This window comes from Blennius ocellaris, assembly GCF_963422515.1.
Source record: "Blennius ocellaris genome assembly, chromosome: 14".
Lineage (NCBI taxonomy): Eukaryota > Metazoa > Chordata > Actinopteri > Blenniiformes > Blenniidae > Blennius > Blennius ocellaris.
The window spans coordinates 25,068,246-25,093,331 of NC_137663.1; the positions used below are offsets into that span (position 1 = coordinate 25,068,246).

A 25,086-nucleotide genomic window follows, 5' to 3' on the forward strand; every position below is an offset into this window, starting at 1 on the left:
ACACACACACACACACACAAAGATGACGCCATCCCAACAGCACCAAATACGACTGTATTTTCACTCCATTGTTACTCTTTATTACAGAAATGAAGCACAAAAAAAAAAAAAAACTGTAGAAAAACCTAAACACAAAAACAGCTGCAAGTCTCGGAAAGCAACGGCAATGCAACCAATGCTGATACAAATATTCATTATTGCAGTGAGAGCACGAGAATACTAGAAAGATAAAACTTCTGTTTACTAACAAAAGAAAAGAAAAAAATCGGTACAAAATCCAGAATACAAACACCTCCATGTACACGAGTCTAATAGTTTCCGTCAGAAATGAAGAGCAGTTACCAATACAGGGTCTCGGCAGGGAGTTTTCACGTTCCCGACGCCGATCCAGTCGCTCCGTTGGGCGGGGAAACGTCTCGCAACGTTTCCCCGACTTCTAATAACTCATAACAAAGTCTCTAAACCCATCAAGCCGAAGCAGAAGTATATACTTGTACAAGAATACAATTGTAATACAATCAAAACACAATCTCTCATAAGAAATCTTCAGGAAGCAGGAAAACACTCTTTTACCATTCAGAGAATTAAAGATCTGCTTTCTCTTCCCCCCCCCTTTGACGTCACCACCTCCGAATGCCTGAGTCGTCGGAAACTGTTGTGCTTTTTCCGTAAAATAACAAAATATTTCTTTTCTTTTTTTCTCTCCCCAAAAGTTGCATAAGGCCATCAAAGCGCAGTAAAGCTTTTTTAGAAAACAACCAAATTCTTTGAGCTCCATCAGTGTACGACTATTAACCGGGGAGTTTAAATTCCAACAATTTCATTGTTCAAATACACCCAGAATCTGCAGCGCGGAGCCACGGCACACGTTTTGCTATAAATATTCCAGATTATTCCCAGCAGGTAGTGTGGTGAGGACATTAATGGCATTATGTGGGATTTACAAGTTCCCCCAGTCTCTTTAGTTTCTCTGATGGATTCTCACATGACGGCCTGAGCACATTTAAAAAAAAAACAAAAACAAAAACGGGATATTTTCCCAGAGCCATTTACAAATTTCATCGTCTTTCGCCTTCAAGGCGGTGGAGCCTCCTTCAACTGTGTGGGTTTTAATTACACGAGCCATTCCGCATCCAAACCTTCCTGACTTTTGGAATTTGTTCACGCAGTTAAAAACGTCACCCTCCGTCTGTAATAAAGTAAATATCTCGCATTTGTAGAAAATCTTAGAAAATCTCTTGTGACGCGCCAATCGAGTCGAGAAGGAAAGTGGCCCGGTGGATTTTTGTTTGCCACCATCTCCGACGTGATGTGTTCTTCTGCCTCGTTACACTGACGAACCGGCAGGCGTAAATCGATAGAAATGTCGTGTTTCTCACCGTCGTTCCTCCGCGGGTGATGTAAACGCAATATAAGACTCTGCGAGGAGAGAATGCAGGAATGCTCAGTCTGACTCCCGCCCACCACGCCTCCCGACGACGGATCCCGAACCGGTAAACAAAGTGCATATTGGGGGGGGGGGGCACCGATATTATCCGAAGGGGACGTCACTCAACGCCGAGAGATAGATCGGATACGAAAGCAAAACAAAGCACTACTCTTTGACTGAACTTTAAAGCACTTTGTCCACACTCGGAGAAAACGAGGCACACGGCCGCCCCCCCGGGGAAGCGACTGTACACCTCGTTTCGTTTTCTCCAAAAAAACACCTACTTTAATACGAGTCGACAACTAAAAAGAGAAATCCATACAAGCTCAATTGGAAAGGAAAAACCAAAGTGAAACCATTGATAATCATCTCATCTCACAGAGGAATCTAGCACTTGATTGCACATTCACGTTTACACCTCTAATCAACATGGCCACTTCAATAAATGACATTGGAGGCGAGCTATAAGAGTAAGCTATACATTCGAAGTCATTGTGTCTGTAGGCTGAGGTGTGTGTTTGTCTCTGCTGCTTACATGTGGCTGTGACTCTGCTCGTGGCTCCACAGGCTGAACGCCGTCTTAAAGGTCCGGTGGCAGAGTTTGCACATGTACTGCCTCTTGAACATGAGGGCGGAGAGTGACGGCGCGTGGTAGAAGAGCGAGTCCGATTCCTGAGGGCCGCCAGGATTGTTCTCCACGCTGTTGGACCGCGACACGGGGCTGTGCTCGCCGGCCAGCCCCTCCGGCTCCGGCCTGGCCGGCTTGTTCTGAGACGAGCTGCAGGGCTCGGGGCTGCTGGACTCCTCCAACACGGCGCTGACGACCGGCGCCGCCTGGGCGGGTTTGAGAACGGGGGCCTGCGGCGGCGAGGGCCTCTCCGGGGTCTGGGGCCGGGGTGGAGGGGAGGGGGAGAGGGGCAAGGGGTGCCGGTCGATCTCTTTGGCTTCAGGTTCGTTCGCGATTGGCATGTGGGACTGGAAGTGGCTCCAAAGGCGGAAGTTGGTCCTGAAGGCTTTGTTGCAGATGTGACAGATGAAGGGCTTGATGTGGCACAGCAGCTCCTGGTGGCGCTCCAGGTCTTTGCGGGAGCTGAAGAGGCTCCCGCACTTCTCGCACGGCCACACGCCGGCCTCCTCGGCCGCGGCTTTCGCGGCGTCGGCGCCGTCCGTCTCGCTCACGGCCTCCTCCATCGGCTCCTCCTTCACCACCAGCCGGCCGTGATGAGCCATGCTCAGGTCCTCAGGCACGTAGGACGAGGAGTCCTCGGAATCGTACATGGGCGGCCCCGACGAGTCGCTGTAGCTGACGTTCTCCCTGGAGCCCCCCGGCGCCGGGGGGTCGTCGTCGTACTGCTCCTCCTTGAGCATCTCGGCGGCCTCGCCGTCGTCCTGTCGGTGCCTCGGGTGAGTCTGGTCTTTAACAGTCATCATGTTGTGGTTGTGGACCTCCACCTGGTGGCGCCATATGCTGAAGGAGGACTTGAAGGTGCGCATGCACTCCAGGCATGTGAGTTTCTTGTACTTGCAGTGGGCCTCGTGGTCCTTCTTGACGACGGGGCTGGAGAAGCGGAGGCCGCAGTACGGGCACACGGTGGCGTGTCGGCAGCCCCGCTCGTGATCGCCCTGTTCCAAGAGGGACGACAGCTTCACGTTGCAAAGCCTGCAGGAGTACATGTCGGAGTCGGGACTCTTCTGCTGATCCACGTCGTCCTGCTCCCGCTCTCGGTCCTCCTCCTGGTCCTGGTCCTGCTCCTGGTCCTGGTAGAGCATGCCCTCGTCCGCAATGCCCTGCTCGGCTTTCTCCGCAGGGTGCGTCTTCAAATGCTGCCTGTACTGAGACTGGAAAACAAACACTTTCCCACAATACGGACATATAAAACTGGGCCTTGTTCTCTTTTTGGCGAAAGCAGGCGACTGCAGGCCCTGCTTGTTCCTCTTCAGCTTCCAGAGCAGCGCTTTCTTTATTTCTCTCTCCCGCACGATGTCTATCAGCTTCTTTTGAAATTTCTCATCCATCACGGTGGTGCTGGAGGAGGCCGGGTTCTGCACCACGCCATGCTGAGTCTGGTAGTGGGTCCACACTTTGAAGTTGGTATGGAAGCGCTTGTGGCAGATGTCGCAAGCGTACGGCTTGTCTGGGTTGTGATACATGTTCACGTGACGGTGCAGTCCGGCACTGGAGCGGAAAACCTTCAGACAGTTCCAGCACTTGAAGATCTTGTTCGCCGGCGGCTCCGCGCTGTTGTCGTTCGAGTCGCCGGCGGCCTGCTGAAGTCCGGCGTCCGACACGTCGACCGCGTGTTCTTTAAAAAAATTGCTCTTCTTGAAGGGATACCTCCTGTTGTCCGGCCTGTCCTTCCTTTTCAACGGAGGGTTCACTTCCACGCTGGGAACATTATCGAAATTGTCTTGGAAGTCTCTGAAGTTGACCGGCAACGCGTCCCCGACCGTGATTCGGATAATGTCCATGGGGTCGGCGAGGGGGCTGCTCGGCTCGGCTTTCACACTGAAGTGCTTTTCTACCTGAGTTTCTTCATCGTACCTGTTGGGGTACTTCAACCTGAGGACCAGAGGAGATGTTCTTGTAGAATTGCCGTTGTGGGCGGTCGTTTCTGGCACGGCTGCTTTTGACGCCATTTTAACAACCGACTGTTCCCTGTTTTGCAGCTCCTTGAGCTCCAGAGTGGGCGAGAAGACCGGAATGGGGCTGTCCATGGACAGCGATCTTCGGAGAAGGCTTTTGATGAGCGGACCGCTCCGGTCGATGGTCTGGCTGGCCTCGCCGGCCTGACCCGGGAAGGGCACTTTGGTATGGTAGTTGGGCTCCCGCTCCTCCTGCTCCTCTTTCACGCCCTGCGCGACGTCGCACTGCCGGCTGACGTGTGGCACTTCGGCGTCGCTGAAGGACACCGACGAGGTCAGCTGGGGCCGGACAGACATGATGTGAGATGGGTCGCCCTTCAAGATCGACGCGTACGGATAGGTGGATTTCCTTTCGGGAGGCAGGCTCTGCTCTGTCGGTTCCCCGCCGCGTTCGGATTTCCTGGCCGACTCGCACGAGTTGTGTTCCGACGGCGGCTCGGCGGCGTGTCGAGCGGGGCGGCAAGACGACGGCCTCTCTGAGGTTTTCCTCTGATAATTGGAGCGGGAGGAGTGGGCCGTGTCATTTCGAACTCGACACACAATGACGCTTCTTGTCTGGACGTCGTTCTCGTCCCCCTCAGAGAAGGAAAGTCTTTTTCTAGACACGCAGTAGGAAGCGTTGGGCCTCGTTGACACTATGTTGGTGAGGAAAGGGATTCCAAGGCTGTAGCCCAGCTCTTGAATGGCTGCCAGGCTGCCTTTGTCCACAAAGAGTGAGGAGGAGTAAATGTAATTCAAAACTATCTCGAAGGCGTCGGGCTCGCAGAAGTCCAGGTTCACAACTTTCAGCGAGTCCGTGTCCATCTGTGTGAAGAGGGACTGGAAATACTCACTGCTGGCAGCCAACACACTCCTGTGGGCCTTGTACTTTTGGTCGGCCACAACCAGAACCACATCGCACATCTGTCCCCGCAGCCTCTGCTCATTGAGGACGCCCAGCACCGAGAGGGCGTGGGAGGGGTTACTGTAATGCACCAGACTCTCCATGGCTGAAAGACAAAACAAGGAGATTCTGTTAAACCAATTATTCTGTTTATGTAATGGAAGAAGCAGCAGGTGGTTTATAAAGGCACACTAACCTGCGCATCGACTAACACAACCGTGACTCAGCAAATGATAATAACTATGGCTTCAATGTCGAAATCAGTAATAATTTTAAGACGATTAAACAAAAAATCTGCTGAAATAGATGAAGATAGATAGATGGCCCATTTACAACATTTTAAGTAAACATTTTATCCCCAGTGGGCCCGACCGGTGAAATAATGCCATAATAAGCTTTGAATTTAATCTTTAAAGTGTTAAAAATTAAAGTTCTTTGCTGTGGTGCAGAGTATATTGATGAAAAAGGTCTATTTTATTTTCTTTTTCAAATAAACAATTACAACAGAAAATGACTGCAATCTCAACATAATTGTTCTCAATCTGAACTCACGCTGGTCTTACTATACTTCTGTATTATATATCTGTATATTTAGTCCATATTTATCCACATATGTAAAGTACAGTGGTATATATATATATATATATATATATATTCATGAATAACATAACTGAGGTTCCCTTTTCTATACATACATCTGTAGAAACATAATCACTAATTTCTTGTATTGCACTTCAAGATGGGATGATAAATGACTTCGTTACGTTACTCTGTACATACAATACATTTATATCCTAATAATGAAGTACATGTTAATGATACCTTCTGGTGCAAAATACAGTAACTTGACAGCAACGAGTTTGCAATCTTTCATTACTTTCTGTTTGACTCTCATGAAACGTGATTTAATGATCCATATCTTTCACTATTTACTTGCATCCTATAGGTGGTTTGACAATGGTCCATTTAAACGCTTTTTTGAATGAATCTAAACTTGTCATTAGTTCTTATTTGCAGGTCTGAAATACTAAAAAGTTCACTCGAACAGTGCTGCATATACTGCGTATGCAGGAGGGTTTAATAAAAATGCAATATTACAGATCAATTCCCTAAAACTCTGTACAGATTCTGATTTAACTCCACAGATTGTTTTTCACTGGTCAGCCTTGTTAGCAGCTGTGTGCAGAGTGGCTCAACTTCCTGCTTCACTGACATGTTTGCTGGAACAAAGTCAGGGGCAGGGTTACAACACTGCCACCTAGTGGCGACAGGGAATAGCACCTTTATCTTTCTTTGATAAGAGATTCTGTATTTGTGTTTGTTATGATCATACAAGTTGCACAAAGCATGTTACTGTTGGAGATTGTGTGTTATTGCAGTTTGAAGGAGACAGAAATGGAGTACATGTACAGTACATGTACAGTCTGTGCAGAGAAAAAAAATACTCATTTGTTCACGTTGCATTGTGATACTGGATTTATTTCACTACTCTCGCTGTTGTTCATGATTATAAATCCTGAGATTTGCTTTTGTGGCAACGGCGCCTTGTAAAACTACAAATCTGCCATAAACAGAAAGACAAACAGCGGCTTAATGGGCATTAAATTGTGTTTGAAGGTATGAAAACGCAGCTCTGTAAAACCACTCTCACTAATAAGCGGTGGTGCAGGATGTCCTTTAACGTGCACCTTTGAATTAAAGGCTTTTCACTCCTCTGACTGACATCAGAGGAAGAACCTGTTTCCGCAGAACAATATGTATGAAAAAAGGTCCAGACAGGCCATAAATTCAACGAGGTTAGAAATTGTCATACACTTAGTCTCTGAGCTGCAATGATAATTGAATAACCTCTGCCGTTGGAGTATTTTTTTTTTGTTGCGATTTCACCTTAATTTTTCTTCAGATTACTTGTGTTTTTTTTAATACTATTATACCTTATTTTCCTAATGGAATATTTTAGAAATCCTTAACTTGCATTAATTACGGTCACCCGTCTTCATTCTTCCTCCTCAAAACAAATCTCTATCATCAGATTATTGCTTTTTCTTGTCAGAAATTATCAGATATCAGATCAGGAAAAATAAATGGAATGAAAGAAACCCTGAAATGGATGTTGTTATCGAAATGATCTTAACGTCTATTTTCCACTGGTCTCACTTCAAAGACATTTCAGAGGCTTTGAAGCTCTCGGAGGCTTTGAACAGGTGAAACTAATACAGCTCAGCTTTCGCTATGTATACTAAATACACAGCAGCAGCATTCAGCATCAGGACTGTGGTGGATTCAGTGGAAACATATCCTTCCTTTCGATTTATTTTTTAATTTTCTGTTCTCTTTATTTAGTTTCTATTCTGCGTGGAGCAACGCCGTACAAGAATTTCTGTCTGGGATTAATAAAGAATTTATATATATATTTGATTCTATTGAAACACAGTTTTCACTGCCTACAACTGTTGAACACTGGATTCAAATCAATGGCAAACTGATCAACAGGCATGGGAAGGTTTATTTTCACAGAATTCAATCATTTATGTGAATAAATTAAATAACAAATTTAAACAAAGCCAAATAATTTCTATTTATAGGTTATTATGAGTAAAGATAACTGACAAACCAATGACAGCCTAGTTCTCCTTATTTGTCATGATTATATTATTCTGATATAATGATAAGATGGTTATTTTAGTGAAGTTTGAGTTTTAGGTCCTGTTTACACAACGTTTAAGTTGAAATGCAAAAGTTCTGTTGCATTTTGGGTGTTTATTTACATGACAACGCTGATTAGAATCGCTAAAAATACAACTTCTTGAAAACTCTTTGACTCAGTTGCCACGGAAACGGATGAAAACACAACGTTCTGGAAGCGTCTGGGTTCAGCCTCTGCGTTGATGACGGAAATACACTGTAGTTCTTCTGCACATATAACAACGGCAATAACAACGATGTTTGTCTACAGTGGGACTTGGTAGTTTTACAGTTGACAGTCACCACAATAAAAGTCTAACTTGGTCGTCTGTCCATGCGAATGTCCATGTAAACCCAATGTCAATGTTTATAGCGTATTGTTCTCTGTGCGCGTGTGTGAGGCTTTAAACAGCACCCACTAGTGACCAAACATGAAAACTACATCATTTCCATGTAAACAGATTATCGTTTCCAAAACGTCGCTGTGTAAAACTTGTGCCAAATATAGCTCGATGACAGATCAGGTTCACTGCGACTGGGCTGGACCCGTAAAATAACCTTTAAATTTAAACTTTAATATTTTTCTCTGTTGTTGGCGCAGAGGACCTATGATGAAAAATCAAATAATTTCTATGGAAAAAGATCACAATCTCAATGGGCTTTTTTTGCGGGGTTGTCTGAAAAGCCCCTGATTCAGGCTTGGTGACACACCGATGACTCATTTTTCAAAAATCACCTTCGGGAATCTAAATAAGTGGGAAAGCGACCAGCCAGAGAAACGACGGTCGTTCCAGTACAGAGCGAAACGTGCTTGTTTTTATTGTCTCAGAATTGAAAGTAAATCGCACCCAGGGTGTTTTACTATGAAAGCTGTGGCCGGATGGCTTGTTATTCCACATTGACACTTCATTCATTCATTCATCAGAAACTAAACATGCGTGAGTGAAAACTGGTGAGAATACAGAGGGGGGGGGGGGACGTTCCTCCGGGGAGGGGAGGGAGGGGGGGGAGCTCCGCGGGGCTTTAGGGCATTAGATCATCCCTGAGACGTGGCTCAATCCCCCGGACTGACAACTTCAGCTGCCCGCGCTCACACGCGGCAGGAGCAGTCCGGAGCTGGAGGAGCGGCGGCGGCCGGAGGAGGAGCCAGCCAGCCAGCCGCGGCCGGAGGTGTCCAGGCCGCGGCCGCTCCGCCGTCCACAGCAGGGGGGGGGGACACACACACACACACACACACACCATGAGGGGAAAAGTTAAGCGCGTTTCAATGGACGTAGCCCCGGAATGACAACACAACCGCCGCGGTGGACTGAAGCGAGCCCGCTGCCCCCCACTGGAAGTCTGTTTACGTCCCCCTCCACCCCGCCGCCGCCGCCAGCTCCCGCCGGCCCCGACGCGGCGCAGCGGCCGCGGAACGGGTCGGAGCTGGCCGGGTTTTAACGGCGGCTCTAACCGCCTGGTCGAGTTACGTCAGGGAGGAAAAGAGGGGGGGTGGAGGAAGCTTCTTGTCCTCAACAGCACTCTCACCAACTCTGCCCCGGCCCCCCCCCCCCCTCCCCTCTCCCTCCCTCCCTCCGCGGACCCCCTCCCGGCCGGCGGAGCTTCAAGTTCGGTAGCGGAGCCGCACTTACCCTGCCCGTCGTGACTCGGCTCTGCTCTCCGCGCGGCCGCCGGGACTTTTTTTTTTCTCCCCTCACGGTTGTGTCGCTTTCTGCGCGCTGCTCGTGATTCCATCCATCTTGAATTTGACGTCATCCCACACCAAAGATGAAGTCATCGCAAAGAACGCTCGTCACGTGCATCGCGCGCTGATTGGCTGGCTGAGTGGCGGGGGCGAGACGAAGGCTGAAGCTAATTTAAAGGGACAGGCCATATTTATTTATTTTTTTTCAATCAGCAGCTGAAGATGTAATTCATTACAAAAAGCAATAATCCTGATTTTGATACAGATACAAATAATTATTTCATTGCTTGTACACCATAGCCCACATTTATATATTTACAAAAATGGATGTTTCCCCCTCTATGTTTTCAAAAATAACATTGTTCACGGCACATCATTAAAAAAAAATAAATATATAAAATTTGCAAAAATCTTGTTAATTGCTACTATGCCAAAGCTCGAGGTGGCAGTGTAATGAGAAGCATAAAGCCATCCTAACCAATCGGAATCCTGGAAAAAAACAACAACACACCGACGAATGGACAGTAGCGACGATTGTAATATTCTGAAGTTTTCTCGCCATTCTTCCAGGAGAACTCGTTAATTGTCATAGTTTTTCTGCCAGCGAGCCTTTCGTCCACTCACCAACACCTTTGTCATAATATTAACATAGGGTTTGTCGTACCCTAATTTCCATACTATTGAGTGCACCTGGAAATACCCAGACACTTATTGACTTATTTACTTTTCTACAGTGAAACCCCTTTATTTTTTCTTATGCATGCGCATAACTGCTGTGTCTGCATTAATATCAAGATCCATTCGTTGCTGCAGACTAAATGCCTCCTCAAACATAAACAAAAACAAATATATCCCTAAGAATCACCTTACATCTACTCAATTGACTAACCTCTTAACCTTACCTTAGTTTAAATGTGCCTTTCTCACAAATATGATACATTTTCCTGAGAGAGGTTTCTATTTCAATTTGATCCACTAAATGTGCCGATACCCACCAACATTTACCAAACCTTGACACGAGGGTATCCTGAAATCTAATCCAGGTGGGGAATGTTTGAGGAGCCTCAGCTCTGACACATTTGAATGCGATGAATCTGTTGCCATGACGCTCTGTCGAAAGCCTACATGCTGTAACCCGCAGGGCAGTGGACTCCAAGGCCAGGAAACCCTTGAATACCTGCCATTACATGTACAGCTGAGGAACACCATGCCACATACTGTGTATTTTTCAAAGACACCACATGAAGCAAGGCTGCGTTATTGACATATTCAGACTGGGAAACATCTGATCCTGTTTTATCGTCGAAGAAAAGACACACATGGATGTTTCTGCTTATTTTCTAATTAATAAAGAATCCCCCCCCCCAAAAAAAAGACATATAAAAATTTTTTGTTTAAAATAATTCTAAACCATGTCTTGTTTAGACTTCGGACATCAAAGTTCTGGCTTTACTCTTTGTCACTGAGCTGCTTGTAGTCAGACTGCTGAGATCTAACCTGCTCTTCAAAGCACTCGGTGGAGAGGCTGCCGGACGGCCTTTCACCTACCAAGCTTCAATACGTGGCTGTACGCTGCAGATGAAAGGGGCTGCTCGGTGGCGGCTGTAGTGGTTCACACTCTCACGCCGGTTCCTGTAACGTTGCAAAAACTGTGACGCATGTAAAAACCATCAGATTGCAAATTAATTTAGGTCGGTATTTTTTTTTAGATGTGCAGGAAATATAGTTGCTGTGTGTTTGGTCATCCACCGATTTTAATCTTTTTATGCGATAAATGCATTTCAACAACACAAGAGGTTGTCTAAAATGGATTTAACAGCGCAGATACAGTATAATGTGCCTGTGACTAACCACCCCCCCCCCCCCCCCCCCCCCACCCCAACCCCCCAACCAAGCTAATTAGGTCCCCTCTGAAACAGAGTCACTATAGCACAGCGGTAGATTTGTGTCATTACTGGCATCCAGTGGGGATTTGTTGTTAGGTGTATTCGCCCTGCAGGCCTCTTCCTGAGCCGCCACGTGAGCAACATGGGAATCAAGCCTCATGATCCAGTGCGGCAGCCGGGGCCCGCCCGTCTTCATCAAAAGCTCCAAGTGTGCAGGGACCTCAGCTGACGGCGCCTCCCTGCATCCACTCCAGTGCGCCGGCATGAACCCGGTCATTACGGCGTGATGAGTGGCGGCAGTTTAATCGGGCCTGTGTTCACACCTCATTACTACAGAGGGAGGATGTTATAGGAACCACGCATTGGGAGCATGCGACGCGATCCGACCCGTGTATCGGGCAGCCATGAAATCTGAACAACCAGACAACGACTTATCTCCCCACTGCTCCTCCACATAAGCCGAATAAAGACATGTGGGCAAAATGGCAGGGAAGTTCTCACTCCCCCATACGCGACATTAACGGCTGACACAGTCGGCTGTTGAAGCCGGCGCCATGGCAAGCACTGCCATGGTTACCTGAGTGGGAACCGAGCCACGGGGGGGGGGGGGGGGGGGGGACTGAAGCTCCTCCCACCCCCTTTACATCCCCGAGGCGTCGTCAACATGTTTACTGACCCTGACAAAGACAAACTCACGGATTTCACTGAATTAAAACCGGAATTTTCCATTCGGGAAAATGCATGAATGAAACAACCTTTCCTGGAGGATTCACACTGCTGCCATGGTCATATCGTGAACCCCCCCCCCCCCCAAACTGAAGTTCACTCCCCATGTTAACACAATCACTTGACGCTTGCCGGCTGGCCGCCGGGATTCGGCGGCCCACTTGGGACCGATGTTGCGAGGAGGGGCGGAGGAAGGCAGGGCCACAGAGGGTTCGCTTGTTGAATCCATCCCGAACAGCAAGCTCAGCATCATCTGGAAGAAGAAGAAGAAGAAGAAGAAGAAGAAGAAGAAGAAAAAAACCGCCCAGGTAGTGCGATGAGAGTGAGGAGAGCGATCTGTGAGGAATGAGCTGGACGGTCTCCACCTGGGTGGCCGCGGCCCTGCTGGCTCTCTGCCGGGGACAGGTCCCCGTACACGACGGTAGGCGTCTCACGCTCACCACGATTCCGACGCCGAGGAGCATCTGGCGCCGCTACGTAACGGTCAGACATACTGTACCTCTCCTTTTAGGAGCCTGGCTCTCTTCCACCGGCTACCACGTCTGCGCTCGCAACGAAAGCAGGAACGTGAGTTTCCTGGCGGTGCACAAGGTCCCCTACACCGCGACGAAGCCCTGCGACGGCTGGCCGCCGTGGAGGACGTGCACGGTCACGCTGACCCGGATGGTCTCTCGGACGGAGCGGCGGACGGAGTGGCAGCAGGTCGCCGGCTGCTGCGGCGGCTACGAGCAAGCCGGCCGTTACTGCGTCCTGCGTGAGTGGACCGCACATCCCTTCACCGAAGTCTCGGCCGGGAAAGTGACAGGGGAGGCTGCGTTTTGTCTGAAAAGGGCCCTCGTGTTTTGTCGAGTGTGAGGACGGAGCGGAGACGGCGGGGCAGAATGTATCCCTCTGCTAATATGTGGCTTTGTAACGTGTTATTTCCTTTGAATTGAAGCTGTCAACAGGAGCGCCGAGTTCGCTGCCAAGCCGGGATCCTGTCCAGCCGTGGGTGGGCCGGATGCCGCGTCTGAGGACTGCGAGTTGGACATAAACTGTCCCGGGTGGCAAAGGTGCTGTCAGCTGAGCGGACGCTCTCTCTGCACTGACCCTGCAAGTTAGTACACGTCATGAATACGACATTCAGAAACTGTGGAGATGTTTCGCGATACCGCGTGTCGCTGTTCCGTGTATCTCAAGCACATCGTTTGACTATTTTTTTTTTTTTACTTGGAAACTCCAGAAAACAAATGTCTCGCAAGATCAAAAGCTTCTCTTCAAAGCTGAAGATACATTGGTGGTTGAATTCTATTGGTTCATTCGCATTCGGGGGCGGGGCTTCGCCAAAGGTCAATTGGGAGTGAATTCAATAAGTTTAACATTAAAATCACATAAATTTTTTTAGTTCAAGGTAAATCAACACCTTTAAATTTAAACTTTAAAGTTTTCCTTTGTCGTGGTGCAGAGTACACGTGACGAAAATGTCGACAACAAACAATTACTATTGAGAATGACGACAGTCTCAACATAAAGTCGATTGTAAGGAAACGTTTTGGTGCAAAATTCAGTGAAATGTCCCAAAAAGAATCTCATATCTGTTGCATTAGGTTTTTACAAACTCAACCTGACAACGTGGCTTTGGGATTAATGCTGGTTTGATTTCTGTTTTGGTCCACCGGTCTTATCTCTGACACTCCCGTACTGAAGGAACCACTTAAAACAATGAATCCTCCCAATATATTTAATAGTAATATAAGAGAAATACAATTATCTAACTTTTCTATCATTTCTTGATGATTTTTAAAAAAATTGTATGACTAGACCCATCATCTGTTCACTTTAAAACCGAGATCACATCAGATGCTAAAAGTAAAGACTTTATTAATTTTATTAAAAGAAGTTGATTTTGGAGTCACACGAGAATGCAAGAGTTTTTTTTTTAATATAGTTGGCTCAATTGACCAACAGTGTTTCAAACATCAACAGTCTGTTCACATAAACAGGTTGAAAAACAATGTGTTTTAAATTTTCTAAAAAATACTTCCATCAATTCAAATGCCTTTATTACATTTTCATTAGAAAATATATGTTTTGTTCAGTTAAGGAAGTCAACATATACTGTAGATCCAACCAGCCATATATATATATAAAAACACAAACATGCTCTTTAATTGCAATTCTGATAAACTGATTCTTAAAAACTTTTCTCTCAGGTTCTTCTAACTATCCTGACAATGGAGGAAACCGCCTGAATGCAACAGTGACGGTGAAGACAGATTACCAGCAGCTGATGTCGGAGAGTAACGGACTTCTGAACCACTTAAGGCTGCTTCAGTCAATGGTAACGAACTCCTGCCTCTCATTCCCTCACCAGGAACCTGAAACCCACTGCCCTGTGGCCACACGTGGCTCTGTGGCCCTTTGGGAGTGGCTCCCTGAATATCCACAAATTAATGTTTTATCTTACCTTTGTTTTATTCACACGCCAGAGTCATTTTCAAAATGGTGTTTATCTTTTAGATAAAAAAGGCTTTAATAAAAGGCACAATAACTGTTAAAAATGCTAAAATGGCAAGAAATTCTATAGGGGGAATTAAAAAAAAGCTTAAAAATGGAAAAAAAAAACAAGCAAAAGTGCTGAGAAAAGAGATAAAATGATTAAAATTATTTCCTGTGTCCAAAAGACTCCTCCAAATAGCATGTTGCTGTGTTTTAGTTCATTTAATCCTCACTGAGCTAATATTAGTCACTGTAAATTCTTGCACATATTAATATTTAAAATTAATCACTTGATTTCTATCCCGTCTTATTTGAGACCCAAACATATTTCTATTCATTCTGTGTGGCGTAATGCTTAAAAGAATATTTCTAATCTATTCTGTCAAAATTGTCCGAAAAATCCTGGAAAACACGTATTAAACCAATAAGATCAGATGCAAAAACTGCAGAAAATGTAATGCAATGTTCAGCCTCCTCAATTGTAATCAAAAATTCATAAATGCAACATAAGATACAGTTTTTCTATTATATATTTAGAAGCTTTTTTGGCCTCATTTTGAAGGTTAAACATGTTTCGCGACTCCAGGTAAATTTGATTTAGTGGAAAAAATCCCCCAAAAGTGGTTCTTTTTGTTCATAGAGGTTGATCTAGACGGCATAAACAGTGATTCAAGCAGCACACATCCATGTTTTTGTATTGTCTCTGTCAATAAAAGGTGTCTGGAGCCCTGCAGTCGAAGGTCACGGTGCACTACCTCCACTCGTGGCCCGTGCATCCCTACCGGACCGCCAGCTCGCTGCTGGTCCACTACGGCGCTCCTCTGTCGCCCCATGATGTCACGACGAGGCTGCACCTCCTCCTCAAACACATTACCGAGGTGTCGTCAGTAACGGTGCGAGGTGAGGAGACGCAGGGCTTCTCTCTCTCTCTCTCTCTCTCTCTCTCTCTATCTATCTCTCTCTTTCCTCCCAGGAGCCTCGCTTTGCTGTTTGCTTTTTTTTTTTTTTACATCCCATTTTGAGAATGACATTCTCGCTGGGTTTTTGAGAATGATTCATGCGGCTGAGAACACGGTGTTCAGGAAGGAATGACTCAGTGGCACCACAGTTTCCCTCTCCCACCACTTCTGTTTGAGTGACAGTCATCTGTGGGATGTTTCCTGCAATGGCGGAAAATAACACCAGAGCACGCTCGCGCACCCGCGTGCTAAAAAAGGAGAAAAAAAAAAAAAGGAGAAAAAAATCAGTCATGCTTGTCACATTTGTACAAAAAAAACAAAGCTTGTCATCACGCACACGCATCTCGCCGTCTTCAAGTCGGTTCGGGGAGATAATTAATTTCCCACTTCACACTGTGGGCTTTGTTCCGTCACGGGTCTATTTTTACACGCAGCCTGATTCACTTCACCTTTAAATTAACCATCTAACGCCGTGCAAAGTGTGTCACGTTCGTCACATGAGATTTTCGGGGCCTCGGCATCGTCGGCGTGACATTTTCTCTCTCCTCATCAACTCCATGTATGCAAATTACATTGTCAAGTAATGGAAACCAGGCAAAGGTGGGAAAAAAACAGGCAACCGCTTTACCCATGATGCAACAGGAAGAGATTGTGGGCAAAAAAAACAAAAAAAAACTTTATTAGAATTACGTAAAAAGTACATCTTTTGCCATTGGTGCTGTGTGGAAAGTGAATTTCAGCAGATGTGGAAATTGAACTGTTTGAGGAAAACGTATGAATCAAAAGGCAAAATTTGTAGGAAAATGTTAGTATTTCAGAAATCTCATGTATGAAAAGCAATTCGGCTTTACAGGGGTTCAGTTGCGAGATCTGCTTTACGTTAGCGTTAGTCTAAGCAACATAAATATTCATGTATAGCTTTACCGAATTAATTATTTAAATTTTTGGTTTCTTAATGTCCTCAAAGACCATTTCTTACTATGCAACATGCTGTAAACACGAGCCTGATTCCTTTCTACGTGTGTGCGTCTGCAGACGTAGACGAGTGTGCACACTCCGCTCTGCGTCGGTGCTCAGGTGGGGCCCGCTGCAACAACACCATGGGGTCCTACCAGTGCGCCTGTCGCCATGGATACGTCGACGTTGACCCGGGAAACCCTGGAGCCAACTGCACAGGTCAGTATCGGCGCGCTGGACTCTCTAAAAAAAGAGATTTAGAATCTTAGTGAGGCTAAATAATGCATTATTTCTCATCCATGCATATTTTTACAGGTTGCGGATACATTATCTGCTGACCTGTGGTCCACCGTTGTGCCTTTTAATGTGCTTTACGAATAAAGTTGGGTTTGATATATCTATATATGCAGTGAACATTAACATTTGTTCCAAAAAAATGTCAGCGAACTAAAAGCATCAAAGCGTGTTACAGTGAGGCGGGAGTTGTGTTTCCTGCGTCACACACAGGAAACCCCCAGACAGATTTAACTGACAAAGTTTACAGTTCGGAGGCTTTGCACGCTTTTTCCCTTTGAAGGTGAGACAAAGTCGAGGCGCTCGGCTGGCGGCAGGTTCGGTGCGTCACAGTTTTTCCACGTTGTGGTCAGGAAGGTAACATACATTAATGGCGTGGAGCATGACTGCATGTGTGTGTTTGTTTTTTTTATTATTGAGAAATGTGAGTAAACATGCACAGAGGCAGGGTTGGAGCTGCCTGGTGGTTCGTCTGCTCCGTCTCGTCGGGGTAGCGTCACACGGAAAGGCACAGATATTCTCACACTTCTGTGAATGTGAAGATAAACAACACAAGGGGGGGAAAACAAAAGAATAGTCTTAAACACCTCAGAGAGGTGGCGAACACCTACACCAACGTAATCCAGTAGAACAACGAGAGAATAAGGAGAAATGTTCTGGTATATCAAGGACAATAAGATTGCTGAGGCCTGGGTTTTTTTGTGTGTGTGTTTTTTTTGTGGTATAAATACACAAAAAAAAGGGAACTGCATTTAAATGAAGTGCTGTTCCTCAAGCCAGCCAGAGCGGCTTCGTGCAGGAAGTTGTGGTTCGATTGTACAAGACGGCTTTCCGTCGTCACAACAGCCCAACAAACAAGTCAATCTGTGCGCCCATGTTTTCTACAGTCACCTGGTACAGGATTAGAAACCTGATGAGTTCACTTGTGTCTTTCTCTGTCAGCCGAAGTCAACGGCTCGACCCCCACAGGGTCGACCAGCCGCCCAACAACAGTCCACAGAGCGACCTCCACCTCCAGTCCACCACGTCGGGCGACATGTCGTAAGGACGCTTCTTTGCAGCCGCAAAACCTTGCGTACTTTGTACCAAAATGTATGCTGGAGGTAGAAAATATCAGACTCCAGCCCGCCTTAGGCTCATTGTGCCCAATGCAGTGTGAAGCACACGACACGTCCACGGTTCACCTCCTGTCCATGAGGATGCAGTGCGATTTTCCATAAATTCCGGAAAATTCAAGCAACTATTTAACATGTATTCAAATTCACCTGTAGCACTGTAATACAGTACAATTGTCCAGTTCAATTCAACTGTATCTATATAATGCCAAATACAACACGATGCACTATAAGCACAAATAATTTCAGATGTTATAATATCCCAGTGACAGATGTAGAAGTAGTATTGTTTCTAATGTGCTCATAAAATACCAAAGTAGATGTACTGCTTTTCAGAAGAAATGATGAAAAAAAATTTTTTTTTTACCAATTCAAGTATAATTTTTTTTTTATCTCTGTGAAACGGCTTCTTTATTGAAATTATTACTTTAAAAAAAATGCATGAACATTATTGATGTTTTGTTAAAGCTGGATTGTCTAAAGCTGAAGAATTGTCCAGAACACAGAAACAACTTGTGGGGGAAAAAAAAGTTTTTTTGTTGCTTTAGGAGACATTTTTATTAAATGAAGTACATTAGTTAACTTTGAGCATCATAGCTCAATTTATCTTGAGATGTTAGTCAGTTATGTAACTGACTTTACTATCCATTTTGAACTTTGAGTATGTTTCCAGGACGTGGAGGCCAGGATTACCGTCCTCTTCCCCTCCATTGACATTTACTGACCAAAAACCCCCTTTTCCGTCCTCCCCCTCCCCCAGCTCCTCCCAGCATCAGCGCTTTATGGGCCGAGAACGTCACGGGAGCCTCCTTCTCAGTCTGCTGGTCCAGCCGTGTGCAGACGAACCAGACCTACCTGGTCGTTGTGAGCAGAGGGTCAGAGATGGTTATTTCCAGAGAAACCAATGAGACCATGACGGAGGTGAGGCGACTGAAGCCCGGAGCGCTCTACAACGTTTCGGTAACGCCCTGTACCTGTGGAAACCAAGGAGCTTCTCTTCATGTGTTTGTCAAGACGGGTAAGAAGTGATCGCCTCGGTAGCTTTGATTTTATAATCGATGTTGGAGATAATGACAATAATTTAGGCCTCCATTTTTAAGCCAGTTGGTCAGAGGGCTGACATAGCACTTTGACAAATAATACTTTTCATTGCAGACGCTCGGGCTCTTGACGCCACAGCCCGGCTCACCAACGTCCAGTTCACTGCTGACCTCCACAACACCAGCAGCCAGGCCTATAAAGCCCTTGCTGGAGGCATTAAAGAGCAGGTAGGGGTGTCATGAGGTGTATCCAGTCAGAATCTAGATGCCTGAAAATTCTTTCAAATACTCAATAATTCCTTATACACTCCCGCTTGTTTCCACCGTTCACCTCCAGATCTACCAATCCCTGTCTCCTGACATAAGGGCGATGTTGGATTTAGACCAGGTGAGGATTGAAATCACGGGCTTCTCCCAGGGTAGTGTGGTGGTCAACTTCACGATAATCTCCGCTCCAACGCAAAGCCACGACATAACCAATGTGTCCAATGCACTGCTGGACTCCCTGAAGGACAGTTCCACGTACACTGTGGATAAAAACAACACGAACATAAACGGTATGATTCTTCCATGAGCCTTTCACACGGCAGTAGTGCAGTAATCCTCCGTCACTGACTCGACAAAGATCTGACTGACGAAGCACAACATCTCTGCAGACTTTGATGAATGTGCTTCAGGGGACCACGACTGTTCCCAGTGGGCAACCTGTTCAAACACCTGGGCCTCCTACAGCTGTGCTTGTCTGAACGGATTCATAGACAACAACCCAGAGAGGCAAGGTCGCGCCTGTCAAGGTACGGTCTCAATATTCTTCCTACGCAGATTCTGAAGACTGGCGACAACAGAACGTCTTTGAAATTCCGAACCTTTCTGTCTCGTCTTGTGCAGCAAGTGTTACCATGGAGTCAACGACACTAGCGCTAAGAGTTAGCACCTCCCCCAGGACTCAAAGTACACCACGGGCCAATACACCAGCTACAAACACTGCAACTATCTTCTCTGGAACAATCATGACCAGTGTACCAACCGCTGTCAGAACAACCCCAACTGTCCCTGCAAAGACAACAAGAACCACAAATATTACTTCCCCAGCCATCTCTACAACTACACAATCAATCACTACCACCTTAAGACCCGTCAATAATACTGTCCCAATCTTCTCTACAACTACACAATCAATCACTACCACCTTAAGACCCATCAATAATACTGTCCCAATCTTCTCTACAACTACACAAACAATCACTCCCACCTTTAGACCCACTAATAATACTTCCCCAGCCATCTCTATAACTACACAATCAATCATTACTACCTTAAGACCCACTAATAATACTACTCCAATCTTCTCTACAACTACGCAATCAACCACTACCACCTTAAGACCCACTAATAATTCTGTCCCAATCTTCGCTACAACTATGCAAACAACCACTACCACCTTAAGACCCACCAATAATACTGTCCCAACCATCTTTAAAACTGTCCAAACAACCGTTAATGCCTCAACAACCATTACTGATCCAACAATCAGTACAACTCTGCCAGCAAGCGTCAATTATATTTCCCCAACCATGAAAACCGTTGCCGCAACAACCGTTGGAACCTCAAAGATCGCCAATAATACAATTTCAGTCATGACTACAGCTGCTCCAATCAGTATGAATGCTTCAACGTCTACCCTCAATGCCATCTCAGGTACCATGACAACAGCTTCAGCAACCAACAGCGCGCCAACAACTACCAATGATAATAATAATAATAATACTGTCGCATTAACAAACACAGTTCATCCAACAACAACAAACGCTGCCCCAACAACTACACTGAGTGTTATCTCAACAAATGCCCAGACTGACCCAACAACCACGAGTACCATAACCACAAAGACTTCCTCTGTTACCTTGACAACCACTCAGGCCCCAGCAACCACTGGTACCCTGATGACGACATCCACTCATGCTTCAACCACAACTCGTATTCCAACGACAACCAACCCCGCTGTAACTCCCCTCACCAACGGCACCCCGAAAACCATCCCAGCTCCGGCAACTACCCCAACAGCCCCAACAGCCCCAACTACCCCAACAGCCCCAACAGCCCCAACTATCCCAACAGCCCCAACAGCTCCAACAGCCCCAACAGCCTCAACAGCCTCAACAGCCCCAACAGCTCCAACAGCCCCAACAGCCTCAACAGCCCCAACAGCCCCAACAGCCCCAACAGCCTCAACAGCCTCAACAGCCCCAACAGCCCCAACAGCTCCAACAGCCCCAACAGCCCCAACAGCCCCAACAGCCTCAACAGCCCCAACAGCCCCAGCACCCAGCACTCCTGCACTGAGCAATCTGCAGGGGCACCTCTCCGTTGAGTGCAGGGTTGCTGCCATCACCGTGTCCATCGCCAAAGACTTCCTCCTGAGCGCCAACATCCAGGAGAGCGCCCTGTACCTGGGCTTGGTGGACTGCGGCGTCAATGGAGAGAATGGCAGCTTCGTCCAGCTGACCGTGGCGTGGAATGAGTGCGACACGCGGCTAGTGCAAGTCGGTAGTACTTTTTTTGGGGGGGGGGGTGGAGGAACGATTCCAGGAAATTAAACCCTTGAATGTTTTCCAACATTTGCTGGGGTTTTACAGAACGAAACCAACTACACAGCATCTGTGACCCTGTTTAACTCCATGGAGTCGTACACCTCGGCAGGGGGGGAAGTGAAGGCGCCCAGGCTGAGGCTGGAAGTCCCCATCATGTGTACCTACATGAAGAACATGCTGATTTCTGCAGACTTTGGCTCTACTGGGTATGTTTCACTTGTTCTTACTGAACAAAAACAGAAGTTTCAAAAATGTACTGTCAGCGTCAGCGTGATCGTTAACAGACACATTGGAAACACAACAAACATTTACATTGTAATATAAAACCATATTTATGTTTCTAAAGACTTTCTGACAAGTTTGATGTATAATCTTGCATAATGATGACGTTTGTTCATTAACTAAACTAACCGTTTGCAGAGTTGCCTTGTCAGATGTCTTATTTATTTGACTTACTTTTTCAAAATAATGAGGAAAAGTGTTTGGTAATTAATTAATTTGGTCTTTGACTGCGGCTTTTGGCAGAAATAGACCAAATTTTGTTGAACGCTTGATAAAAAGATAAGAGGCTGATTCCAGTTCATCGATATGATTTGAAACAGTATCTGCTTATATAATTGTTGGGAAATAAAACTGAATGCTTAACTAAACTGAATGAAATGAAACAAAACGAAACTAAACTATGATATGATATGATATGATATGATATGATATGATATGATATGATATGATTAAATTAAATTAAATTAAATTAAATTAAATTAAATTAAATTAAATTAAATTAAATTAAATTAAATTAAATTAAATTAAATTAAATTAAATTAAATTAAATTAAATTAAAAAAAACACAACAAAACAGAACGAACTAACTAACTAACTAACTAACTAACTAAGTAACTCCTCCAGGTACGACATGATCCAGCAGATCATCTCGGGCTCGGGCTCGTTCCAGGTAAAGGTGCAGCTGATGAACGGCTCGGTGCCGCTGCCCCAGAACTACAGCCTGTCGCCGGAGGAGGCGGTGGTGGTGGAGGTCAGCCTCAACACGTCGTCCCAGAACATCAAACTGGTCATCAACAGCTGCTGGGCCACCGCCACTCCAAACCCCGTCGATGTCAACAGCTACACCTTCCTGGAAAACAGGTTGGCCACGACGGCGACACCGTCCCTCCGTCCCTCCGTCCCTCCGTCCCTCCGTCCCTCCGTCCCTCCGTCCCTCCGTCCAGTTGCCGCCGCTCTGATTATAGCTATTACATTTGCTGATGACAACCACAGTATAATTACTGTCATGTATTCACCTCACAGACATAAGGTGTGCTCCACTTTGTTTATTCATCTTTATTTAGAGTAAAATAAAACCCAACAAAATTCAACATATAACGTACGGCCAAAATTCAACTTTTTGTTTCAGTCGTCAGTGGATGTTGATGATTCGAAAATAAGCGAATGACAAGAACAAAAACTCAGCAACACAACAAGTGAGGTAAATGACAGACTGGTGCCGTTTAACCGTCGGAGGAAACACATGCTGTGGTTACAAGCTGAATAATGAGATGCTGCTCAGCAGGAGTTTAGCGTAATAGTAACTATTTAGACAAGCTGTGGCGAGATGCCACCTCATAGTTGTTTTCAGACAAAAAGGAGGACGGACACTTTCTTCTCGACCTTCTTTGCGGGAGTGATACTGTACAATGAGTTGTTTTTTTATGTTGTATTAAAAAAAAAAAAAAAAAGATCATCAGAGCTCTCAGCTTCTCTGCTGCGTCTCCACAGCTGCTCCCAGAACCAGTTCACCAAGGTGCTGGCCAACGGGAACTCCAGCACGTCCCGCGTGTCGGTGCAGATCTTCTCCATCGTCAACCTGAACGTGATCTACCTGCACTGCCAGGTCCAGGTCTGCCTGCAGGCCGGAGCCGACTCCTGTGTGCCGGTGAACACCTCCCCTCCCCCCCCCTTTATCATTTTAGAAACGAACGTTTGCGATACAATTCCCGCGGTTTCCTTTGCAGGACTGCCGGCAGAGAACCGCTCGGTCTGGAAAGACAGTCGGGAGAAGTTTTGGTTCTATTGGGCCGATTTTCAAGACCGATGAAGGTGAGTTGTCGTCACGTTGAAGCTCTGCAGGAAGAGCCTACATCTTCTTTCTTCTATTCTCTCTCTCTCTCTCTCTCTGCCGCAGAGTCTCTGGACGACGAGCTGAGCATCCTCCAGATCGTCGGCTTCTCCTGCCTCGGCGTCGGCCTGTCGCTCTTCTTCATCGTCGGCTTCGTCTGCCTCTTCTTCTACCAGAGGAACCGGATCGGCCACTACAACTTCAGCATCAAGCCCAAGGAGGAGAACTTCACATACCTTGTCTTTAACACTTAACGCTGCAGCGACGCCTCAGAACTGGACTCTTTGTTCGTCACAGCTTTGAGAAACACCGAGCTGCGCCAGTACACCTCAGCTGCCACTAGGTGTCACCGTTGCATCGTTTACCTTATAGCACTTCAATCCCTGCATCTTTTGCACATCAAAAGTCACATACATCTACTTTTTAGGTCCTTACATAGAATGAGGTCTAACATATAAACTATAAACGTGAAAATAAATGATATATATGTATGTATGGCACTTTAAAAGGTTTATTTTCTTCTTCTTGAGAGTAGTATCTTTAAGGCACTGGAGTGAAAATGTGGGAAATTCAGAATATTGTGCAAATTCATAAATTCTGGAGGATAATTCACTGCATGGCTTCAGTATAATGTTGTGCTTTACTGTTCAGAAACTATAATGTTCCTATTAAACATGCTTTAAAGCCACTATCTCTAAAAAAAATGTGTATCTGTCACTTCATACATTCAGCTGCTATTGTTCTAAAATCACAGAGCTGCTGTATATGTATATATATATAATCTGTGTAATCAGATTATGTCACAGTATATCCAAAGCGTCTCAACAACGAGAGGAAATGCTGGCGCAATAATAATAAAATAAAATAAATTCACGCAACATTTCTGTTAATGTAGTTTGGATAGTTGATCAGACGACCCTCCAGAGCTGGTTTGCGACACTGTTGTCGTTTCCCTGGTTAAAAAAAAACAAACCAGCAGCTCCATCAGCTGTGAGCCGCTGGAGGAGCTGACGGGCCTAATTTAGCGTGTGATGGTGAAGGAGTCTCGACGCTCGGGGGAGCTGCTGACACACTTCTTCTGCAGGAAAACAACAATGTAAAATGGCTTCCTTGCATGAATGGAGATGTTTAGGGTTCACAAAGAACCGGAGCAATAGAAAGTCACACTTTTCTTTTTTTTTTTTGTCTGTGCTTCAGGGAAGATGGGCTGAGAGTGGCACCGGGGGGGGGGGGGGGGGGGGGGCAGATGAGGTGTCGCCTTCCCGCTTTAATCAGATCAGTGGCGAAGAAAAAGATCCCCAGTTGAGCCTTTCTCAGTCAAGCAGAGACGGATTTTCCCCACTCGTCCCGTAATCCCACGCTGTTGACTACAGGGTCAAAGACTGTACTGGCAGGGTGTGAATACTAAACGAGAGGCTTTTTCTTTTCTCCTTTGAGAGGTGGGGGTGGGGGGGGGGGCTGGGGAGTGGGGGAGTGTCCGGGTCCCATGGGACCCGCGGAGAAGGATGGACTCACTACCATCTGGAGCTCTACAAACGCTCCTCCTCCTCCTAATTAACCCATTCAGCCTCTGAGACCTGGCAACCCGTCTCCATAGCAACAG

At 46.1% G+C, this 25,086-nt stretch overlaps 2 protein-coding genes across 2 annotated transcripts; one reads left to right on the forward strand and one right to left on the reverse strand.

Annotated features, from left to right (window-relative positions):
* Positions 1–36: 36 nt before the first annotated feature.
* On the reverse strand, positions 37–9,409 carry zbtb21 (zinc finger and BTB domain containing 21). The gene is made up of 2 exons (XM_080508198.1): positions 9,272–9,409; positions 37–5,061 (listed from the first exon to the last, which is right to left on the reverse strand). The coding sequence occupies exons 1-2, from the start codon at positions 9,393–9,395 to the stop codon at positions 1,961–1,963; spliced, it is 3,225 nt and encodes a 1,074-aa protein (XP_080364324.1). The 5' UTR covers positions 9,396–9,409; the 3' UTR covers positions 37–1,960.
* Positions 9,410–12,281: 2,872 nt separating this feature from the next.
* Positions 12,282–23,956, forward strand: umodl1 (uromodulin-like 1; the record flags this gene model as incomplete). The annotated part of the gene is made up of 18 exons (XM_080509053.1): positions 12,282–12,357; positions 12,448–12,690; positions 12,874–13,032; positions 14,129–14,256; positions 15,131–15,314; positions 16,409–16,549; positions 17,567–17,665; positions 18,500–18,757; positions 18,895–19,007; positions 19,117–19,336; positions 19,436–19,573; positions 19,668–19,796; positions 20,061–21,322; positions 21,416–21,576; positions 22,277–22,513; positions 23,144–23,300; positions 23,380–23,464; positions 23,550–23,956. 18 exons carry the CDS (start codon positions 12,282–12,284, stop codon positions 23,735–23,737), a joined length of 3,978 nt encoding a protein of 1,325 aa, XP_080365179.1. The 3' UTR covers positions 23,738–23,956.
* Positions 23,957–25,086: the final 1,130 nt, after the last annotated feature.